Genomic DNA, 24,537 nt, shown 5'->3' with positions numbered 1-24,537 from the left:
AATAACAAGATAATAATAAATAAATACATAATTAGGAATAACAAAAGTAAGAGAAGCAATGTCTCTTCGTCGTCTTCCACGCCTGTTTTCTGAAGAACCATGGGAATTTGTAGTCAGCTGCCTGATCACAACAATATACTGCCTGCTATACTGTGAACGAAAATAGATAGATCGGTGGCAGCAAAAAAGCAAGCAAGCAAATAAACGCGTCCGCATTTTTGTTTATGAAGGTCAAGTTGACGTGACACGTGTGAGCAAATTTGGCGCTTTAATTTCATATCATCATGTGGTAGGCGAATAAAACAAAAAATACAAAAACAACGGAAAACAGACTGCAAAAGCGAGAAAGGTAAATTTAGACCTCACGAGATTTCTTAAAGGAACAGCATATTGCATTAAACAAACAGTACTATAGATTATATTATAAGGAAGCTTTTTTAGAAGAAAACAATTTTTTATGGCAAATTAACGATTCTTTTGAAAATGCAGCATGTGCTGAATTTGTTATAATCGCATACCGCTCGTGAATCGAAATGCTAATCTTCGAAACCGTGTTTCAACTTTCAAGTGCAACTTGATGTCATGCTACGTCACTTGGAAAGAGAGAAGGAAACTGAGATGCATGCACGCGCACTTGTGCGAAGAAAAAAATAAAGGTTAACATAAACTTCGGCAGGGAGCGAAATTTTCCACAAGAAGGAGCAAGAAAACCTAGATAATATTCGATGATCTATAGAAGAACGAAAAACAGAATTCTTGGTAGGAATCTACAGACACGAACCTCGAGCCCATGGCGCAAAGGGACAAAGTGTCTATATCTCTCGTCCTGTACACCTTGCTGCGACTCGGGTTTGTCGCATTATGATTGTCGGCGTGAAACTTCGCTCCCATAAGCAAGTTTCATCTGAATCTCTTGGCAGAGAAGTACTTCTACATTCGTTTTATGATAGGCATTCTTTTTCCTCCGCGTTCCCTTAGCGTCATCGTACCAACAAAAGATGCATGTACACTTGACGGCGATATGATCGCCGACTGGCAGCTGCTGAAACTAAGCTATAGGAGCGTTACACATACGAAGCCAATGTCAGTATGGAAAGAAAAAATATTTCTTAAAACCGCAAACCACATTTATGCCATAACAACGATTTGTCCTGCACGAACGTGAATCTTCGTTTGCATGAGTCTTCACCGGATCTTTTTTAAGGTTCCATGGAAGGTCCCATTAGGAACTCATTCCTCTTACTTTTTTGTCCCGAGCACGCGGTTGGCTTTCTATCCGTATCTCAACGAGGAAACCCTCATCACGATTAAATGTAATGACTAAAGGGAGAAGAACCGAATTAGTAGAAAGACAACAAGTGGAGAAAAAAAGAGGAGGAAAAATGGAAGCCAGCATGTAGTGCACGGAGGAGCTTCGAAACGCGCACGCGAAAGAGCCGCGTGGATGGGAGTTTCATAGCGCGGAGAACGAAAGGAAGGGTGCAGGGGAGGGAGGGGTGGAAGGGCGGCACGGGCGAATGCAGCAGCGCGCTAGCGGGAAAAAGGCTGGCAGGCTCAACGAGCTCGCGTGCTCAAGCCCGCGTCTAGTTTCGAAACGACTTGCGTGGCGGCGCTAGTTGCCTCCGTGCTGTTTTGCGGCTGCCGACCCGCGTTTCCCCCTCCCACCAGCGGTGCGCCCTCTCCTCGGGCTCCCTTATTTTTCTTGAGCCCGCGAGGGATGCCCCCTCCCTAAAGATGGGGGAGCCGCGGGACTCGGCGGCAAACGCGCCGTGACCGTCGGAGACGTGCGCGTGCGAGACGGGTGGTCGCCACCTGCGCGAGATGCAGCAGTCCCAGCAGCAGCAGCAGCAGCAGCAGCATCCGCCGGTGCCGATGGAAGGCCCGCCGTCGTCGTTGCCCGCAGCGGCCCGCAGCAAGCCTTCCCGCTTTTCGCTGTACAGCATCGAGAGGCTGCTGGCCGGAGCGGCGGCTGCTAGTCCGGCCACGCCACAGCCACCCAGCTCAGCATCTTCCTCATCCGTGCTGGACTTCAGTCTCGCCCAGCATCCGTCGGCCAGGATAGGTGCGTGCAACGCACGATAATGACTCGTATCACAGTGTGCTTTGCGCTGTTTCTTGAATTCGCCCGCAAAGATTTGCGCGGTTGGTCTCGTGTGATTCCGTTCAGTTTTTGCACTCGGCGGTAGGTTGGTGGTTGTGATGTGCATTACATAAGGAGGGGGTTGGGAGGGTCCGGTAATAGTTACATAGTCAAGTGCCTTCAGGGTATCATACTTTCAGGAGCGTTTGCCTGTGCAAAAATTCAGTGCGTGAAAAGTTAACATTTGTCTTTAGGATAACACAGGCCCATTCATTCATTTTCAGGCGAAGTTCCGTCATTCAGACTTCAAAACAGTCTGCTGGCAATTCTAACAATGCCTGTGGCTTCACTACAAGCGTACGCCTAACTCGTGCTTTTCTCGGGAATAGTCCAAGGCTAAAATGCTTAGCGACAGGGTAGTGGTACACGAGAGCTTTAGTACGCTTGCATCTTCAGCCGCCTAGCCAACCTACTTCCTTTAGTCAGGAAATATGTCTTTTGGGTGACCGTTGACAGTAATCACTGAAGCTTCAATGCCTTGTTGCCTTTCTTACAGAATCGCATATCAATGGCAGTGCCAACTGTGTACCTTAATTAAAAAAAATATATATGGTTCCTTATTAATTAAAATTTTCGAAGAAGGGATGAAGACGACGTTTAACAGCTCGCTATATGCAGCTGTTTGTTTGCTCGGAAAGTGCACTAATGCCTTCATTTAACTATTTAACTAACCTGAGGACATTTACTAGTGAATACATCGTTCTGCTGCATCGTTAATTTTGGTTTCAACCAATGGGTCACGACACCCTATCGCTATCCGACACCAGGGTAGCCCCCATAACCCTCTGTATAACTGTGCATTCGTCACGTTATAAAAAGGCCTTCCGGAATTCGCCTTGAGAGAGTACGAAAGCTTTATGCCCCGACATGTGCAGTCGCACGTGTTAGCCTGCTAAATGAGCCTTGAGGTGCACATTTTTTCTTTAGCTAGGATTAGATCTTTATTTAAGAGCATGGATGTATTTCGTTCTGAATGATGTTTTTCAGGAACATGGAGGCGAAAGCCCTAGTTGTGAAGTATACGATATGCATTCATGCATGGATCTCAATGGACCTCACAGATAACGCGCTGAATCGGTTCTTCACTTGAGTTTATAGCGTGCATTTTCATATAACGAATTACAGGAGATGCGATCAATACTACATTAATAATTTAGGATTAAGTCTTTATACAAAGTCTAATTTTTTGAAGATCGGTTTTAACCGCGAGGTAACTGCGGAGAAATTTAAGATACTGATATGAAGTTATTTAAAAGAATGTGGTCCAATCACTCTATGCGTAACAAAGTCATTGCTTGTGCGTCGCTTACCTATAGGGGTTAAGACCGTCAGATCTTCAGGAACCCGATCAAAAAGGTCTTTGGCGACAACAAAAAAGTTAATAGCAATAAATACCAACCTCAAGAGGGAAGATCTGTGGTTTACGGTTTACTGAAATGAAATGTTCCGACATGAGGAAAAAAAATCGCCTTCATCATCAAAAACGTTTTTGTCCGGAAATTCTTTCTATGACCTCAGTTTCTAATCCTATTCTTAAAATCAGCTTGTCAAGTTATAGGTACGCTTCAGTTGCCTAGTAACCCACTATTGATTTAAAAGCCTATTATGTCTGTTTCGAAGGTATTTCCGTTATTTACATGGTGTGATGGTTTTTCTGAGAAAATATTTCAAACTTGCTTTTCTGTTTTACGCTAAGTCAACAGCATATACAAAATAGCCGTTAAACAGATTTACGCGATTGAATCACGCTAAATACATTTCGCTTGTGTATATCGAAAAGAACACTTCATGTAAGCGCTTAAACATACAGCTTAAAGCTCACGTACGTTAAGACAGTTTACGCAAATGAGCAAGAATTACCAAGATGCAGCACTCACTGATGTGTGTGTGTGTGTGAGACAAGGAAAATAACCAGAAAAAGCTTGCTGTGGAAGGATGTCTTGCACTTAATTAAAGCAGGTCCGAGTGCAATATTCTTTCAATTTAGCCCGCATTATAATAAGTAATTCAGAAATAAAGTGCAGATGAAAAGTAATATAAAGTATTCGATAACAAGGCGACTGGGCTTCCAGAAATATTAACATAAAAGGTGAAAAATAGGTTACACTTAGGCTCCACCTTTATGAATATCACGCGATAGCGTATGCGATCACCCAGCACATAAAGCCCCGCTTTTACCAAGCCCTACAAGCGGCCTGTGTATTCTAAGTGCATGTAGCTTCCCTGACCTGGGATTCAAGAGCGCTGGAAGGTTGATTCTTATTCCACCTTCCCATTTCAAACGAGAAATGCGAGTTGGCAGCTCCTACCAGCCTTATCTTATGATGTGGTCTCATATAGCGCCAAGGAAGCATTTTGCTTAATTATTCGTCTGAAAGTAACTTTCAGCCGTTTTCTTTATAGTTCCAAACAACAAGCAAAATTAATCCTATTCAAAGGCTACCTCTATTAACTTTGACGGAAATTGTTCCCCGTTCTATAACTCGACAGTGAAAAAGAGAATGAACTCTACAACACCTGATTAGCCTTACAAATCGGGAGCTTCTAGTCTTAACATCGAACGGCTTGCGTGTATTTATTGTTCCGAGTATTTTCTTGAATATTTTTCTTGGTATTTTCTTTTAACAAGCACTCAGTTGTGAAAATACTCAGAACAAATCGATGTCTGCTTACAAGTGCTAATACTAAGCACCTTCGTTGTAGAGCAGGAGTGCTGTGGTTAGGGCGTTCGACTGCTGTGCCTAAGGATGTAGGATCGAAACCTGGCCGCGAAGGCCGCTTTTAGATGGAGGCGAAAAACAAGGCGCCCCTTTGCTGTGTAAGGTTAGTGCACGTTAGAGGACCCCAGGTGGTCGAAATTTGCGGAGCCCTCCACTGCGGCGTCTATCATAGTCTATAGTCACTTTGGGACGAGAAACCCGATAAACACTTTCCCTTGACCCATTTATCCGGATTGCGTAGGCGTTGTGAGCGAAACATCACATGCATGTCTCAGACAGGTGATGCTTGGCAGGCGACATGGACTGGTTGGTCGATGGTTTGTGTGACGTCACATGGATAAAGTGGCAGGCGCTTCCAAGCCTTTGAGAAGGGAGGGTGACTCCGGATTGCAGCCTTCCAGGATCCCTAGATCTCGGGTTGGACAGGCTGGCCCTCACGCATCCACTTTCGTTAAGGCTTGGTTGAAAGGGGGATGGGGTGGTTATACCTACGTCGGATGGTCTTTCTTGGTACGGATGTGTACTATTCAGCATATATAGGATAATAGAGCCACAAATTAAAAGAATAACAATTAAGTGACTAGCAAAGTGAATGTACTCGAACGAGGATCGACCTGTAGGGAAGCCGATAAACTGAAGCGATTCCCCCGCCGGGGTGGCGCAGTGGTTACGGCGCTCGACTACTGTTTTCAAGGGTGTGGGTTTGAATCCCGGCCTCGGCGGCCGCTTTTTGCTGGAGGCGAAAAGCAAGGCGCCCGTGGGCTGTGCAATGTGAGGGCGCGGTAAAGAAACCCAAGTGGTCGAAATCTCCGGAGCTCTCCACTACGGCGTCTCTCATAGCCTGAGTCGCTTTGGGACGTCCAACTCCACAAACCAATCTGAAGTCATTAACGCTCTCTCTTTGTACCCTTAAAAATCAGAGACTTAAGTGCTCCTCTGGTGTTTTTTTCTTTCTTCCCCCCTCCTACACCCATATATTCTTGCCTCTAGCCACCAGTGCCTTCAACTGCGCTAGCATTTCGTGATATGCACCTATGATATTTGACGACTAAGGGAAAAAATGTCAAAGACAACAAGACATTTAGTTGACAATTAGATGGCTTTACTTGAAGCTGCGCATGCGTTTTCTTTTTCTTTTTTTTTTGTCTGAAACTTTTTTAGTCTAGTATTGCTTACTTATTTGTATGTACGTATTACTTGATTCCTTCCCCTTTTCTCCTCTGCTTTGAATATCAAATGTCCTGGTAAAGACAACAAATTTTGATCACTGACTCGCGTGGAAAGATGTGTTGGAATCTCCTTTTGTAAAATAACAACCTAGCACGAACGAGATGTGTAACACGCTAATAGGCACGGCGGTCGTACGTTAGAGGTTTTTCGCTGGTATTTGGCACCCGGATTAGAGAGAGAGAGAGAGAGAGAGAGAGAGAGAGAAAGAGAAAGCCCACTGCGCAAAAGTGGACGGCTGTGGTGGTACGGTAAAAAAGCCTTTTCTTCTTTCTTTTTTTTTTTGCTTTCAATACTGCTTTTATTTGCCTACTCTTTTAGACAAACTGGGCACAGTTATGGATGTCGTGCATTGTCGATAACGAAGACAGAAGATGCCAACTTATTTTTGCGCAGAGACTGCCGGCTCGTACTCGGGATCCGTGAACGGCCGCTCCAGGGGAAGTGGCAGCTCCTGTTCGGATAAGACTGGTTCCCATTCGCTTCACGCAAGCGCGAGTGACAATGCAACGACACTATCCATGCACCAGCCGCACCAGCATCAGGCAGGAGCGGACGACACAGGGCTGGGGAACAAGCCGCGCAAGATCCGTCGCAGCCGCACCACGTTCACCACATTCCAATTGCACCAGCTGGAACGCGCCTTCGAGAAGACCCAGTACCCGGACGTGTTCACGAGGGAGGAGCTGGCACTCAGACTGGACCTCAGCGAGGCCAGGGTGCAGGTACGGATCCGCTACAACGCTGTCTGCTGCTCATGCATGCGCCTATACGTGATGAATGAACGAGATCGGACGGATGGGTAAACAAGAAGGGGGGGGGGGGGTCAAGGTGCTTCTCATATCGAGGGCGTGCAATGCTGGCAGGTACTTCAGAACAATACAATGACAAGAGGTAAGGCTTCTAGTTTGTTTTGTTGTTTTTTATTTTGTTACATGAATTTTTAATATTTTATATTTGTTGTTTACTTTACTTTGCGCTGGTCAAAGGTGTTTTTATTAATTCATGCCAAGCATAAATTTCAATGAGCGTTTTTATAAAGACGGATGCATACGTGAGGTGCGATAGAGTGCATTTTAAGAATTGCTCATTGCCTGTTTGAATTTTGTTAATCATACTCATTAATAGAGGTAAGTTAGTCATTGATTTCTGAATGGTTAAGATTACATAAGTTAAATGCTTTACGTCTAGCTATACGAAGCAGACTAGCGCGGTCCACTATGGCTTGTTGTATGGTGTCCTTGCATAGAGTTTGCATAAATGTGTTCTGAGTGCAAACAGTTTGGAGACCCGGGAAATGACTCCTCTGGGGAATGCCGGATTGGGGCCACCCCTTTTGACCACCCTCTCCATTTGGTTGCTTGAATATTGCAAGAGGGGAGGAGGACTAAAAAAACACGATTTTTTCCACTCTTATTTGACGCATTCGTTTGTAAGTACGAGAGAGAGAGAGAGATAGATAGATAGATAGAGAGAGAGAGAGAGAGAGAGAGAGAGGGAGGGAGATAGAGAGAGAGAGAAAGACAGAAAGGACCGTTTGATGGACTGATGGTGATGGATATACATATGAACATGAACATATACACGCAGATATGGATGGAAGGAGGGAATGGCATTTTTATTGCTTCAGGTTTTCACTTAGCCGAAAACCGATCGTCCGCCAGTTTGTGCGGTCCCTCTCACCTTTAAAGAAAGTAAGAAATTTGGGCGAGATTGGATTTCAGTCCTGCGGCCGTGCGAACGTTCAGTTGACCACTGCTTTAGAGCACTAGGCCGTGGATGCATCCTTTCTTCTTCTTCTTCTTCGTCGTCTTCTTCTTTTTCCATCCCTTCTTCTTCTTCTTTGTCTTCATCGTCTTTTTCCTCTCTTCTTCTTCTTCTTTCTTCTTTTTCTTCTCCTCCTCCTCCTCCTCCTCCTCCTCCTCCTCCTCCTCCTCCTCCTCCTCCTCCTCCTCCTCCTCCTCCTCCTCCTCCTCCTCCTCCTCCTCCTCCTCCTCCTCCTCCTTCGTCTTGTTCTTCTTATTCTTCTTCTTCTTTTGTCGAACACTCCGTGTGTCTAACTGCCACTCTCTCGCTCTGAGGATGACACGTCTCGTCACACAGCTTTGCCCAATCAAAGAGCGGATCTTGACACAGAAGTGGTCAATCAGAGGTATATCGGCGTGTCACACAGATTACGTCTCTCCATCCTCATCCTTGCAAGATATGTCCGAAAAGAGCTTCCTGCAGAAATACTCGATAGTCGGAGATGTAAGAAACAACTGCATCGAATTATTCATCATGATGTTCACAGCATTTCTAGAACCTCGTCAGTGACCTTCCTTTTCTCCAAAAATTCTTGCCCAGTGGAGCCGTTTTATTTGTCAGTGTCACTATGCAGTGTTTCATGCCACGTTTTTGTTTAGGGTACAGTTAAATTAGCTATATTACAAATAAATAAAGAGCATATGTCGAGTGGCAAAAATATAAAGCCCGATCGGAGCTGACTTGCAGAGGTGAGAACGCAAAGCGTTATTTCCATGTTAAGCTGATGTTAAGACGCATTTGCATCACAGAAGTATGGCCAGGCTGTTTAATGATTCGACACGTGAAGCATCGTACTATTGTATTACAAAAACGTGAAGCTCAAGAAAAGAGCAGACAAGAAGGTCGCTGGATATCAGCCTATTTTTTATAATTGCAGGAAAGAAATTCGTGTTCCTTAACTGCTGTGAAAAGCCATTGAGTTAAATTACTGCACTGCTTCATATACAACGCACTGCATAACTTTACAGAGGTGAATAAGCAGTTTCAATATAAGTACGGCTTTTTGAAGAGTTATTGCCGTCTAAAGTTCCGAAATGTGCGTACATCAGAACTGTCCGGATTAATTTACAAAGTATCGGCGTGCTTGCTTTCGAATACGAATGGATGACGAGCAGGACGTTTTTAGTTTTATTAAACGTTATTATTATTAGTAATCAAAAGCGCTCATATGTTGGCACAGTTCGTTTTCCTTAACGCTAGTGTGTTAAATGTTCAGTTCCTTAGAAAATCCGACATTGGCGTCGCCGTTTTGAGTGAAAAATAACGGACATGGCATGAACAGATGAGCTAAAATAGCAGGGCACAAGTCGTTTAACGTAAATTCGCTCCTCAACTCGCGCTTCTCAATCGGGGTGGGCGGCTGAGGGGAATCGAACTTTCCAATGCCGGTAGATAAACAAGCGCTATTCAATGAAAATCTAGTTATTATGTCAGTGTGGATAGGACGCGATAGAGCTAGTGGATCGCTGATCTTAATCAGATCAGCGATATCATCAATTCTATCGCGTTCTACTCATATGGTAGAGCTTAAGTGTGCTACGTTTTTTTTTTTTTTCCTTTTTTTTTTTGAGCAGCAAACAAAACTACGATCACCCTAAAGATCGTCTTCATGAAGGGAACGCAGATGTCCTTGAATTGGTTCTAGTTTTATTAATCCAACAATCCAAAAGCGAAGCTTTGAATTCTTGCGCAATCAGGAACGAAATGTTCAGAACACGAAGCACGTGCGAATCGGTCACGCTTGTATCAGTGTATTTCATCTTTTTGGTCCTGATGCCACTGAATTCCATGCACCAGTCAGCACTGTGTCTCCGCAAATAACGAAGAGTTCCGACAAGGTGAGGAAGCAAAGAGTTGGGGAAGTGAGAGTGGGTTGGAGGGCGGAGTTTACGTCTCTACGCATAGACCATCTCTTTTGCTCTGCGAGGGTATATTATACGCGGCACAAAGAGCGAGTGGCGAAGTTTTCCGCGCCAGGATCTGGCGCGGGCACATAGGTGGTGGCAAGGGAGACGCTTTCACGCCCCATCTGATTGGCTAATGAAATCACTGCGCACAGCTCGGCGCGAGGTGCCGCCGGATGGGCCGTAAACGCGTTTCCCAGCCGTCGCGAGGCAAAGCAAACATCAGCCTCATGCCTGCCTGGGCGCGCTCTCGGGTTCGCCCGGCTGCGCTCGAGCGGGGCTCGTCGTTGGGACATTCGCAATAAGGCCCTTTTCCGGCACCCGTCATCATCGACCGACTCAAGCGGCTCCTCGTATTTGCCCTGGCCGGAAATGACGTCACGCCGGAAGCGTGACGCTAATGCTCTGCGCGCAGGCAGAAAAGCGCCGCGCACAGCTCCCACAGGCAACGGTGGGACGTTGTCTCCATCTTTCTCTCTCACTCCCTCTCGGTCACTAAACTCGCTTTTTGAACCCCTTTCGCGTTATTTCCCCCCTCCACCTTATACCACGCTCGCACCCCCACCCAGGCCAGCTCCGTACATCCCTGTCAACAGCTATAAGACTGCAGCTCGCACGTTCGAGCGAGCCACAACTGTACCGAATGTTTACTTTGCCGTTTGATTTTTTCTCTTCCCATACTTCACCTCTGTCGTACCTCTCAAAAACTCATTTTGAGCGGACTTAGTTGGGGACCAAACTAAATTAGGGCGCCAACATCTCCTCCTCGATTTCTCCATCGCACCCCTCGTCGTTGTGACGAAATGTCCACACGGGTTTCCGCTTATAACACCACCGCTCCAATTACCAACACATATTCTCGCAGTATAGCACATGCATCAAAGGCTGTTGAGCACATTACACGGTGTTGTTTTTTTTTTTTTTCCAGGAGTCGCGGTTTAGTGTACTTAGCTTCATTAACGCCTAAGCGTACTCATCACCGCCTCTGCGCCTACATTAAGTGGCCAGCAGCAACCTCCTTTTATATACACTTTTCCCGGGCTCTCATCGTTGTATCCCTTCCTTGCTCCTCTTTCCTTTCCGTCACTCTTCACCTCCTCTTGCAAAACTGCCCGCCGATGCTCCCAGTTCTGCTCAAACACGTGCCCCACGCAGTCTCTCGAAGAGAGAGAGAGAGAGAGAGAGTGTAATATGTATCTGAGGCGAAACGAAAAAGCGGTGGCCGCGCTTATGAACACTTCATTTTCGTCCTCTTCGTAAAGGAAAAGGACCGGAGAAGGAGGGGACGCAGTCTCCTTCTTATTAAGTGAGACACCCGGGGCAAATGGCGATTAGTTAACGTCTTTCGAGGGCCCCGCGAGAGAGGCTGCTGAAAGCGCTAAGTGGCTATTCGGCGCAATAATGTTGTCTCTCTCTCGGCGGGCACCGAGTTATCTCCGTGTGCGTAGCCTCGCCTTGTGGAAGCCGACGCCGGGACACCCTCTCCTCGCCAGCTTCGAGTGCCATGCAGTGTCTCTTTGTTTTCTTCGACCCAGCCTTTTCTTTTCTTTGCTAGTCTTTCGCTTTTCGATGCCCGAGCTGTTCCTTGTTTCCCGTCTGCTCGGCGTCGGTTCTTTCTTTTCTGGCTTCTAGCTGTCCGTGTTCCTTGGACCTTTTGTTCCACCCTGCTCATTTCTGTCTCGTTTCTTCTCCGCCAAGAGTTAGTTACCTCGTTGTCTTTGTCTCTGTGTCTTCTCTCTCCCTCACATGGAAGCTGTCTTTAATCGGTGAAGGCGTCGCCGTTCTGTTTGTATTAATGTTGCCATTTCTTGGCCCTCGGCCTGCAATTGCGCCTATGTTGTCCATTCTTTATCTTTTATTCGTGCTTCCTCTCTGCCTCTTTGTATAGCCCATTTCTGGTGATTAACTTCGGCGGAGGGGAAATTCTTGCGGCTCCTTCGTCCAAGTGGCGTAAAGATTTTGGCACGAAGGTAGCAAAGAAAAAAAAAAAGTGAAGAGGAAGAGGAGGGAGCAAAAAAGAACAGTAACAGGATTGTTCCATTAATAAGATGAACTCGCCGCGTGTCTCAGACAAGCGGGGCCGTTTTATTAAACATGGCGACCATAAAAGCCTCGCCGAGTGCGCCTGCACCCCTTTGAAAGAGCATATAGAATTTGCGTCTAATAACTCGTTCCGGGCAAGTTTTTTTTAATTTTTTTATTCCTTCTTCCGTGTCGCGCTCGCAGATTAAGCAGAAATCTGGCATAATCGATTCATTTCGCTAGCAAATCGTGTTTCGAAACACTCGAAAACTGCACATCTTCTCTCTCTTTCTCTTTGTTATTTTCGCGGCCGCACCTTTCTTGTGGATCAGGACTCTGCGATTGTATGTTCCCGTAAGGCTTAAGATAAGCGGGAAATTTGAACTTTTGCTTTTGTTTTGAAGTGGCTGACACAGCCATTCAAAATGGGTCTTCGAGAGGAAGCCGTTGTTCTCGAGGAGCAATATCGAACCAGCCTTACATTTCTCCATCGCTGCTGAATATAGACGGTGTCTGCTTTTATTTCTTACCTGTCTCGTTGAGCCAATAAATGCTAGAAATTCACGTAGTGCGGAAGAGAGGATCTAGGTGATTCCCAATTTTTTCGCGCAGTGAGTCAAACTGTCAGGCTTAAGATACTTAGCTTTGCCATGAAAGATATATGTGGAATCTGGGGGCGTACGTTTATGGGGTCCCGGGCCTAGAAGAACAGGTATATAAAACAAGCACGGCATTGTCTATTATCATAAACGTGCTGTATTTTGTGGATCAGGTCTAGATTTCCCGGTGATCAATTTTAATTGTGAGTCAAGTGTAAACTGCTGTAAAACGGTGTCATGGAAATATTGAAGCGAATGTTCCAATTCTCCCGGTACGCTACAAAGTCGTCAAAGTTTGTCCTTCACTCGAATTGATTAGATAAGACCATCATAGAAAATATAAAAAGAAATGTTTTACGATAGCAAGAAAGTTAATAGAAAAAAAAAAGTATCCCGATGGCTGATCTGCAGGTATATTGATCGCTTAGTGAAATTTCATGACACGGGGAAAAATTGCATTCATGAGCAACTTTCCGTCTGGAAATGAGTTTGTGCTGAAACTCTTGTTTATGCTATAGCCTTCGCAGTTTGATTACGGTGCCCAGGACGTTTGCATGTACAACTAAAAAATTTCTGAAAAGCGTGCCGCGCTGTACAATCAGCGCAGCTTAGCGAGCGCTGGAAGGGAGTTCGTGTGCGGCGTGAACCAGAGGGAAAACAAATAGAGTAATCTGATATCCGTTTTGTATACAATCAGTGGGTGTACATCGTATACCACCCAGCACAAGTGCTGACACTTTACCCTTTAAGTATAACTTAATGGCAATGTTCAAAAAACAAAGAAGGATTACGTTAACGATGTTCAAACGAAGTGGAAGTGATGTCCGCGGTTCCCGAATCAGCCTGGAGAGGACAGCTAAACTGGGCTAATCATTGCGCACACACGCGTAATCGCGTAATCTTTCACAGTTCGCCGTTGTGCTCCGTTATATAGCGCTTATTGACTTATTGGTCGACGCTTGCGCGTTCAGGTAAAAAAAAAAAAATTGGGGAGTGTGCTTAAATAAGCTCCGCCTTCAAGGGTATGACTCGGCAGTGTGAACGGCTTCCATCTGCAGCTCCTCTTGCGGACCCTCTTTAATTCGCTTAGTCATTCATCTTTATGATTATCTCAATCATACCATTAGCACACAGTCGTAAACTCCTACATTATTTTATCATCATGTGCAAAAAAAAAAAAAAATCCGGAATTGAGAAATTATTCCAGTTTAAACCACTTATTACCAAAGTATTCGCATGACCTACAGGCAGTATGACTTGATATCCGGAGGTCCTGGTGACTCGATTCCCTTCTCACCCTTCCATACCAAAGGCTTGTCGTAATGGGCAGCCAGCTCTGCCTACGCAATGTCATTTTGTCCCGTCACGTCACACAACCGCCGACTGTTCAGCGTCCTGCCGTGTAAACTGAGAATTACCACCCACCAGTGGCACGTCCGAGATTTTTTCACTCACAACAATGCCTAAGCCGACAACGCCTGACTTTATGGAGAACAGGGCCTTTACGATACCCGTTTATTAAATGGGCAGCTGAACTCTCTTTAGTGGTGTTTTACCCCCACTAAGTTGCCAGAAGAGTGAAATGCATTCTTCGGCAGGGACTTTACACACTTCTATACACACATACATACACACACTTCTATTGGCTACTGGCAAAAGGATTGGGGGTATGGTTGGTTGGTTGGTTTGTGGGGTTTAACGTCCCAAAGCAACTCAGGCTATGAGAGACGCCGTAGTGGAGGACTCCGGAAATTTCGACCAGCCTTGTGCTGTACGGTGTCAGTGCTATGTAGTGTTCACTTGTGATTTGAGACTCTCGCAAAACATATCCACAGTGGATATTTTCCGGAACGTAACGGCGTCTTCTTGTGAGTGACGGAAAGAAAGGAGAGAGAGAGAGAGAGAGAGAGAGAGAGAGAGAGAGAGAGAGAGAGAGAGAGAGAGAGAGAGAGAGAGAGAGAGAGAGAGAGATTTTAATGATTGGGGGAGATGTGCGTCTGATAGTTAACCTGGAAAGTTACTCCCAATGAAGGCGAAAAGAAGAAGAAAAAAAAATATTTACGAGTAGTAAATCGTGCACAACACTTGCGTACTCAAAGACACACCCGAGTTGCAAAGGGTGCGTATCAAACCCGCGTCTATAGGATAGGTTAGTAAGGCTTTGATCATACCCGCGTCCGAAGACCTATCGCTGAAGGGACCTCAGGGCATAGGGTTTCATCCTGATGCGTGATTCCGTTCTCTCAATGCTAGGGTCTAGGGAATCTACATCATACATGGCAAAATTACTTTTAAAAAGGAATTAAATTACATTACTAATTAATTTGTTGAAAATTGCAGAGAAGTAATTACATTACATTACTCATTACTGCTCCCAAAAAGTAATGAAATTACATTAGAATTATTTCTAGTGGGTAATTCAATAACTTTTAAATTACTTTCTAGTTTTCATCCATGCAAAAACTAAGTCAAGGTAGTAAACAAAACCACAGATTGTTCTCCAACCGAAGGACACAAATGTTTTCGTCTTCCCGCCAAATTTCGTCCCAGAGAGCTATTTCTCCCCCTTTTCCTACAGCGCTTGCCGTTACAAAAACAAGACAAGAACAGACAACAACAACAACTGCAAAAGCAGAAGCATATAATCGAACGATCGTGAAATGACCGGCGAACCCAGCGTCTCGCTGGTGGCGGAGCTTTCTCCGTCATTTAGAGGGCCGAAGAGCTAGATTATTTATTGCTTCCAAAGTCCCAAGAATCGGCGTCGGCACCTTGTTCTCACTGCTCAGTAATGCTCAAGCAACGATGGCTCACGCCATGGACCATTCCACCAATCTCCCCCAACCCCAATCCTCCCTCGCCCCGTGGTTACGAGTGTAACCAGGCACCACTGAGCCCTAGCCGACGCTACAGGGAGTGCCACTGCGCCGCGCTCTCAACCAGCCTTCATCTCTCCCTTCGGCTCCTTGACGTCTTGTATCCTGCTGCTTGGAGAATGGTTGCCATGGGATAGCCGTACCAAGTGACCGTGCTACACACGAGGTCTCAGACGCACTGCTCTGCTCAATTCTGCCGCCTTTTGCCGATCCGCGCTGGTTTCGGCTTGCCGCGAGTCGTTCCTGCTTTCGCGGCACTCTACTTTGTTGTATATTGATGGAGTAGTAGCGCACTTTAGTAAAAAGTAATTTCAAAAGGAATTAATTATATTTACTGCAAAATTACTACCAAAAATAATTCATTACATTACTAAATTACCAAACCGAAAAAGTAATCCATTACATTATAAATTACCGAAAGAAGTAATTAAATTACACTAATTTCATTACTGTAATTCCATTACCGCCATGTCTGATCTACATATAGGCTCCCTACTAGGGTCCTCTAAGTAGCGTCACTTAGCGACAAACTGCTGAAACTGAGAATGAGAGCACAATTAAAGCCGGCCATTCTCGTCGCTTCTGTGGCGCAATGAAATGATAGGTCCCTTCATTATGGCGCCACAGAAGCGTCGGGAATGGCCGTCTTTAATTGTGCTCTTGTTCGTTGTCACGTTGGACGAGATTAAATCAGCTACTTCTGAACTGCAGGCTCAGAAATCGTCTGACCCAGGGCGAGTTTTATAAAACGCCTCCGCCTTGTCTTGCGCCTGTTTTGGTGGAAGTTTTCCAAGCACCTTATGATGCTTGCTTTTTGTGTCCGACTTTATATTCTGTGCATACTATATTCATACCAGAAAGCTAAGACACTAATAGTTTGAAGACCTTTGAAGGTTATCGTCCGATTTTCCTCTGTAATGTAGATCGCAAACTTTTCTCTAAGGTTGTTTGTGATCGTATGCAGCTAGTAGCCACAAAATTAATAGAATCGCTTTAGAGGCCGCTGTATACAAATCCATATCCATATTGTACGTTAGGTGTTGGAGACTCTATCAGATGATGCTCGCGAAGTATACTTCAATTCAGATTGACCTTTCGAAAGTGTTTTGATAAAGTGCGTCACGACTTCTTGTTCTCGATGTTGCAGAATGCAAATATTCCTGATATTGTGCTCAAGGGCATCATATACTGCAAGTACTGCATATAGCAGTACTATACAAGGCTAACTGCTAACTAAGAGGTATCCAAACTTTTTCCACTGAACTCATCTGTCCGCTTCGTGTTTTGCCTTATATCTGAATCCCAATTTGTATCAGCATTATTAACAGCGATGCTGTTCTAGCTTTCTCCATGGTTCAATGTGAGATTAAAATACAGGGCTATGCTGATGACGTTATCATTTTTTGTTGTGACTAAAAGAGTGTACTCGAGGTTTTACGTTTGACATTGACATCAGTTTTGCGAGTTATCAGGTGTGGCTCTTAATTTGGGCAAATCGAAATGATTTTGGTTGGAAAAGTATAGGGTATGAGGCCGAGTCTTTTTGGGGGCATACGTTGGAATTGCGGCCCCCTTCACTTCCTAGGGGTGCTTTGCACCAGATTTGCAACAATGGGGCAAATAGAGATTCAGAAGTCTTGGCCATCAGGCAAAAAATCCAGGATTGAATGTGTCCAAAACTGTCCATGTTTGCTCGTGCGCAAGTGTGCGACATAGTCTTGTTTGCAAAACTTGCCTGTGTCCGGCAGGTTCTGCATTGCGCGATAAAGAAGGTGCAGGCAATACCCAGAATATTCGCAACCTTCGTGTGGGGTTGTCAGTCGGAACCCACGCGTCGTGGTATATTATTGCGAAAACAATACTGCTCGCAGTTTGAGCCTTCAGAGTGGCCCAGCGGTGACGACCATTGACCTTTGACATTTAGACGACCCCCGTAGACGACCCCAAGGTGGCAGGAGCTGCCAACTTGGGTCTCTCGTTTCACATGGGACGGTTATGTCAGAATCAGCCTGCCAGGACCCTGGTATCCATGTTACTCTTATATATGCCCCTAAGGCATGTTCATACGGCTTGGTTAAAGCGGGGCTTTATATGTCGGCTGAGGAAGAAGAAAAAGAAAAGAACGCTCGGTCACCCGAAGCTAATGCTTTCGCTCAATATTTGGTTCAGCAGCGTTGAACCCCAGCTAATTTTTTATGGTCTCAGAAAGGCAAGCAGGTGAGAAAACACGGAGCCGAACCTATCCCTGGTGCTTAGGGAAATACATTTGAAATTTCCGCTGTCAAGAGAATCAGGATCAAGAGAAACAGAGAGTATGAAGCGTATGTCACAAAGGGTTATCAAGAGCATCAAATGAATGTATCTAACGAGGCAAATAATAGGTATGTGGATTATACATAAGTAGAACAGCTTTGTACGAAAAAGCCTTTAACAGAGTAAGAGATGAAATACGATGATTTGCTTGCACAAAAAACAAAATTATGCCGCTACTAAACTTTAAGCAGTAATCGAGATATGATTGCAATAAACAGGTTAAAAACACTCAGAAGTTTCTGGAAAAAAAATGAATACCAAAAAGAAACGAACACTAAAAATATATTTATGTGCATGACATATGAGAGCAAAATATAGACGTGATAGGGCCTGGCTTGATGCGATGAAAATGGGCAAGTCTGTGTGTAGCAGATTGGGGAAATGCTTTTAACATCTGTAGACTACTAGAGGTCTTAGTTTGAGTATTTTATTCATTCCGTTCCTTTACTGGGCTCCCATTAAAAATAAAACTGTACAAAAATAAATAAAAGTGTTTTTTTTTTTTTTTTTTTATCGAGGGCACCAAATCAGCGCTATCTCTTTGAAGTTTAACGTCATAACGGACATAGCACACTATACGATAATTTTGGCTGTAGTGACAGGTTTATTTGATCATTTTCACAGGTTGTCTGTTTATAAAGCAGGTAATCTTCAAGAAGGCGGATATTGACACCTGGATGAATTTCAATGGTTCCTTTTTTAAACCAAATTAGAAGAGGGAGGTCCTAAAACATTTCCCTTTCGAACTCCCTATGTAACCGGCAGAACATTAGAGGAATATTCTTTTATATCGCCACACTGGGTACTATGAGGAATGTAAGTGTTTACATAATTTAATGTTAATTAAGAACACTGGGAACACTGCAATATTGAAGTTAAAGGTTTGCTATGAGGGAAAAGGCGAAACGTATTGCTAAAGTTGAGAAATATTAGTTCTGTCTAAGCAGATAAATCAAGAAGTTTTGCGATGCGGTTGTTGTGGAATGTTAAGTATATGTTGATAATTACTCACGAAATTCATGCTGTAATGGAGAGAAGATATTGCGCTTCACGTTCATTTAACTGCCGTATTTTCTACGAAACAATGATAGTTATGTCGCTAAGTAAAATAAAATAAAATAAAATGAATTTCGGAGGTGTCATTAACGCTTTCGTACACCTATTCTTACAGCGAACGTCCGAGAAAAGCGATTCACAGGAGGAACATACATTGCGGCTGAATTCCCGTAAATCTTCATTGATTATGCCGCAGAGCATGGCTTCAAATAATTTGTCTTGCAAAGTTGCTAGCGTGTTCAATGCTTCAAATAAGCGCTTTAGTGAATACACATTGTTTTGTTTTTTTATTCAATAAATTACGCACTGCGGTGACATCAGTTTTCGAGCGGTAAACCTTCAACAATTACACGGCACAAAACTGCTACCAATTGATGATTTTCTGCGGGTGCAAATGCTTTTTGGAATACTTCATCGTGTACTAAGCTGTGGAAACTAAGACGGTAGCAACGCGTAAATTACTGGCAATCCGCACCGCTGGAGATCGCAGAATGTACGCGGGAAGAAGCCGCGACACTCAGACTGCAGCATACATTGTACAGACAAACTCGTAACTGCGACGCAAGCAATATGCAATGCATCTGCTGTCGCCGGCTGAGTCGACTGTGTGTTAGTGTCCTAAGTAGTACATGAAATAAGAGTTCTCAAAGCAGTTTTCTGGTTTCACAATGCTCCTATGATGTTGCTCATTCGCGAAAAATAACCAAGGGCATCCTATATAGAACAGGTTGTGGAAGTATAAGGCGTGTCTTCAAAGACAGAGTGTTTTTAAATCATCGCAACCATTGTGCACGGAAGCCGTCTTCCGCATGGGGTATATACAAGTCAGGAGCGCGATCCATAGAATACATTTACGAAAAAAACTTTGCGAAGCATTTTAACCTGACAGCGGTAATGCGCTCATGCCTGAAAAAAAAAAAAAAATACACGGCGTCGTTGGCGTTGACGATTTGATGCCTCGCAGTTTCGAAAAACCACGACCATGCATGCCTCCTGCAGGTGGTAGATGGCAGGTGACATGGTCGGACGCTGATTTGTCGGCGGTTTGTATGACCTCACGAGACCACGTGACACGACACAGTTAGAGGGAGCTGCCAACTCGAGCAGCTCCTTTCGTACAGAAGGCTTAGATAGATATCGAACATATCGGAATCCTTGCAACCCCTATCCGAAACGTCGCATGTCTCGAAAATTGCCGAACATGGTGGTAGATGGCAGGTGACAATGGTTAGGAGCAGCATATTCTAAAGAAGTAATTCTCGCGCGTATACGTCACATGAACCTTATTGATAGCTGCAAATGTTTGTCGTTTCAGAGCGCACCCACTGAGGCGAGTGTTTATTAAGCGCTAGAAGGTGCTTAGAAAAATAGTGTGGCGAAGTATGCTCAGTCATTTCGAAGGCGAATTATTTTAAAAACACCCTAAGTAATTCGTGCTATGAAGCTGGACGTTTAACCATAAAATCTGCCAGGTGTTTCTACGAATCGCACAATCCTCTCGTATACAGTCCGACCTGCTATTGTGTGCGCTACGTTTCTTCGCAAAGGATTCATTGAAACTAGACAGCCTAGACAGCATTACATGAAAAAAAAAAAAATATTGGGGACATTTAAGCTGCGTCTTTAAGGGTGTGACCAAGCCGCATGAACTTACCTGCGTAGCCTATAGGAGTAATTGCCTGACTCGGCTTCCAACAGGCTGATTGTTATTCCTCCTTGCCACCTTAAATGAACAACTCGAGTTGGCAGCTTTTCCCTACTATCACATATTACGTGGTCTCGTTAAGTCGCACAAACCATTCAAGAACCGGTGCCCATCCACGCCAGTTACCACTTGACAGCGCAATGCTCGCCAAGTTTCCGAGTAACGGTACCTTTAAAGCTGCCGGGCCTAACAGTTTTTAAATGACATGACAAGCAGCCGAAACTGCACCACACTCTAATGAAGACACAAAGCCAGCATACCAAGCAGCGCCAAGCCATACGAAGGTGGCTGCTTGGTCTCGAGGCAGCTTGTCTTACTCTGAATTCAAGGGTCGTGGAAGTTTGGATTCTGATCTCACTCTCTCATCTTAAAGACGAGGCCCGAGTTGGTAGAGCCTGACAAATCGGCCATGTCACGTGGTCTCGTGACGTCACACAAGCCTACGACCAAGCAGTGCCGGGTCACGTCACCAGCCAGCTACCACCTGCCAGAGCCATGTCCGTGTTGTAGACAACGTCAATAATCACGGGTATTCAAGAGAACGGCGCCTTTTTCGTGACCAGAATATTGCGACTTGTGTCTTTTAAAACATATAATTATTTTTCACGCCTTTGTGATCTCCCATAAGAATAACGTGACGCACCATTCAGTGCGAGATCGACGCAAGCGCTGTTCGCTCTAGTAGTGGAGCTCGTGCGCAGTCTACAGCCATAAGGAATGCATCCATTTGCAAGCAGTTCTCATTCTCAGACGGTGCTAGGAAGTCCTCAATTGCTGCTGACTTTCGAGTGTTTCTAGCAACATGAGCTAAACGACTTCATGGTGACAAATATGCGTCCTGCAGCCAACACATGCGTCTTCCCCGTGCAGGTGTGGTTCCAAAATCGGAGGGCCAAGTGGCGCAAGCGAGAGAAGGCTATGGGAAGAGACAGCCCTCCCACGGTGGCGCCACCTTCCTGCGGTGGTGTATCGCCTTCCGACCGCAATCTGGGGCCCTTCCTGCAGGCGGCTTGCGGTATGAGCGCGGCCCGTGCTGAGCTGTTCGCCGCTGGGCCTTTCAGCGTCGCCGAGTCCTTCTGGGGAGCCCCCTCTGCGGCACTCGTAGCACCCGCCTGGCCCAAGCTGTACGGGGTCAGCATTGTCACTTGCACTCACCTCTTTGATCTGCCAACTTCTTTACGACACGATGACTGAAGACGTGGTTGTTGATGAATACTGACGCAAGCTCGCAAGCAGCACAAGCGACAAATATAATCCAATACGAGCACATACCCGCCGTTCTGCGGCTTGAAATGCACAAAAATGCAGTATTCAGCAACCATTTATTAGAGCGTGCACTTAACATTATAGGCGGCAAAGTGTTAAAAAAGACATTGAGATTTCTGGAACTTACTCTGCTGTGAAGGAGGTTAAACTTTACTGTTGTTGACAAAAAGTAGTCTACTGGTGGTGGGAAAGAAGGGGGGGGGGGGGGGGGTAGGCCATTAAAGTCGCGATGAGCCCGTGACCATGTAGCGCCTCCTTTATTATCCAGTGCCTGCCAGATGCGTCTGATCTGTCTGTAGCCCATTCCTCTCCTTCTTTCATACTCTTCACTGTCGCCTATCCTTCAAGCCTGCTTACTTACGTCTTTGAGGGAGACTATGTGAATAGCGTCTCACTATGGAAAGCGGAGACAGCCACACAGCAGCCAGCAGAATCACGCTTGTTCGCGAGCAGCTTCAGAGATTGATAACTGAAGCCACGTGACATCTGAGTAACGTCCCGCAGTGCCACCTAGCTGAACTAAAACATGAAAACGGTTCTCATTGCGAAGCGAGTGATGCGCCTGCAATTGAAAATAGAGAAGGTGCTGCCGTGGCACTCGTCGTCAGCCTCTATAGGGCTCTTATCACAGCCCGGACAAATTTGTCTGAGTCGGAGTTGGCAATGCAGCCTCCTAGCTTAAACTTTTTTCAGCAAAAGTTATCGATGTGTATCTTTCTGCGAAACACACCCGTAGCTGCGTCGCACCCGTAGACCATGAAATTCACCAGGGATGCTGCCTGTATACGGTATAATTCAGCGACACCACGTCGGGTGATGTTTTGGGCCATATAATTGTACTGCGAAGTGCGGACGAAGTAAGCTTAAGACATAGCAGCTCTTGGATGAGCATTCGCTAAGTGTGGCAATTCACGCAGCCATTAAATCGACATGATTGTCCGGAATTGTTAAATCGATGGGGCGAGAAAGCACTTCGCGCAGGAAGACGTGCGTTTGCTTGGTGCCATGCTTGCACTGCGCATTCTGCTGTCAAGAGGGAAAGGTGGGGAAAATAAAGCATGCGCTAATGCTATGGGTGCCAGTCAGCGTGCACATGGGTCTTTACACTATGTTAACATCATACCTTTAAACTGCTCGCGCTAACAAGTTTCCACAGAGGCATGTAGAGGTGCTGTTGTGAGTTACATGAATCAGTGGTTAGTTGTATGTATATTACAGAGCAGTGACATCATTACACGTGTTAACAGTCGCCATTTTAATTTACGTAGCAATCGATTAAGAACTGGGTAAGTTTGATCTGTCATCAAGTTAAAGAGGCATATTTCAGATCTTAAGCAGGCATTTTTGGGGTTGCTACGCACAAGCGTAATGGATCGCAATGTTTGCCTGACAATATCCCAAGTACAGTGTGACAGTCTTTGATCGCGCAGTGTGATAGGGCACTGACTTCAAAGCACGCGGTGTTTGGTGTACGAAGGTTGTGAAAATTTCAGCGAGGTGTTGAAATAATGCTGGCGGCTAAAGATAGAGAGATCGCGCGAAAAAGAACTACATTTAGGATTCCCGAAATTAGTTCCTAAGGGGCTGGCCGGGCTTGTTCCGGTACGGCCATTTGATCTTCCAACCTGTACAAATTTATCGAAGCTCTCTTTGAGGGAAGAATCGTTTACTCAAGCATTCGGTAGTCTTGGGACCATCTGCAGGACATCTCAAAGGCTGCTCATTCAGCCCGAAGAGCGGGGGGTGTTGCGTATTGAATTTTCGGTTTCGGCTACGTTGTCTATAGTGAATTTGTCTTAGCCGACGCAGAAGGCCCCCGTGAGAGATCTGCGATACATTGGTCGTACCGAGACTACGGACTTATTGTCTCCTCCTCTGTAGCCTATATGCATTCACACTAAGTGTGTTTGGAATAAAAGCACGTAATAATTTGAGTTACACACCATGAAGACTCGAAAAAAATATCATTGACACTTGGCCAGTGCTATATATCTTCACTAGGGTTTTATTTCTCTTGTCGCCAGTGTCGTTTGCACCTAACGCATTCGTTGAATCGAGCCACACTGAGAGCACGTGGGTGTGTCCTCAGGAGTAGAGACTACTACCATCGTCTCGCCACAGCACATGTACTATCAGTCCCAATAGCCACAACCTCTTGCGTCACCTAAAGTAGAAGATTATATGCAATGCTGCATAAATTGGAATTGACGCACACAATTTACACACCACCGCGTAAAGCTTAGTGATTCACCAGCATGTATTTGTCATATTGACGCAGTACATGCTTCCCACACTGCTGCCGGCGCCTCCGTGCCCTCCGGCGGCTGTCCTGGACCTTGGATCCAAAAAGTCTCCAGCCAGGCTACCGGTATCATCGCCATCCGTGATGCCGTCATCGCCGACGTCATCAAGTCTGGACATCCTCAGGGTCAAAGCACGCGAACACGCCGCTAAGAGGGCCAACACAGCGTCGCCCAAGTGCGCCTCGCCCGCGGCAGACAGGGCCGAGCCGTCATGACTGCGGCGTCTGGTGCGCCGGTGGAGAGATGTTCGCCATCGCATTTTCGTGCCATCACCCTTGAGGAAGAAGTGACGTCGCGGCAAGTGCAAATGCTGGATCGTCTCATGAAATCGGACCTTGCTTTGAACTAGATCCGCACAATGTGTAAAAATTTTGGGGAGTAAAGTGCGGCAGTGAAAGACTTCTTTCGTGCGCCACGAGCTCCTCAATGTGTTCCTAGGAGGTCTTCAGTACTTAAATAGATTATGTCGGTATTCAGTGCGCAAGTCACAAACGGAAGCATGCATGCAATGCGGCGTTTCTCAAGACAGCACTTTCCCTAAGGGTGGCTACAACGCATCGCGCAGCTGTAAAAAAGGCATTTAACTATGAAAACTGCAAG

At 45.5% G+C, this 24,537-nt stretch overlaps 1 protein-coding gene across 1 annotated transcript; it reads left to right on the top strand.

Moving 5' to 3' along the window:
* The first annotated feature begins 1,821 nt into the window (after positions 1-1,821).
* LOC146199288 (uncharacterized) lies at positions 1,822-24,152 on the top strand. Its single transcript, XM_084592093.1, has 4 exons — positions 1,822-2,062; positions 6,484-6,812; positions 21,239-21,499; positions 23,913-24,152. Exons 1-4 carry the CDS (start codon positions 1,822-1,824, stop codon positions 24,150-24,152), a joined length of 1,071 nt encoding a protein of 356 aa, XP_084448219.1.
* The last annotated feature ends 385 nt before the right edge of the window (positions 24,153-24,537 follow it).

The sequence above is a fragment of the Amblyomma maculatum genome, chromosome 2 (assembly GCF_055883805.1).
Source record: "Amblyomma maculatum isolate TAMU_Amacu chromosome 2, ASM5588380v1, whole genome shotgun sequence".
NCBI classification, from domain to species: Eukaryota; Metazoa; Arthropoda; class Arachnida; order Ixodida; family Ixodidae; genus Amblyomma; species Amblyomma maculatum.
Note: the sequence above shows the minus strand (reverse complement) of the source record. Positions and strands in the feature narration are given on the sequence as shown.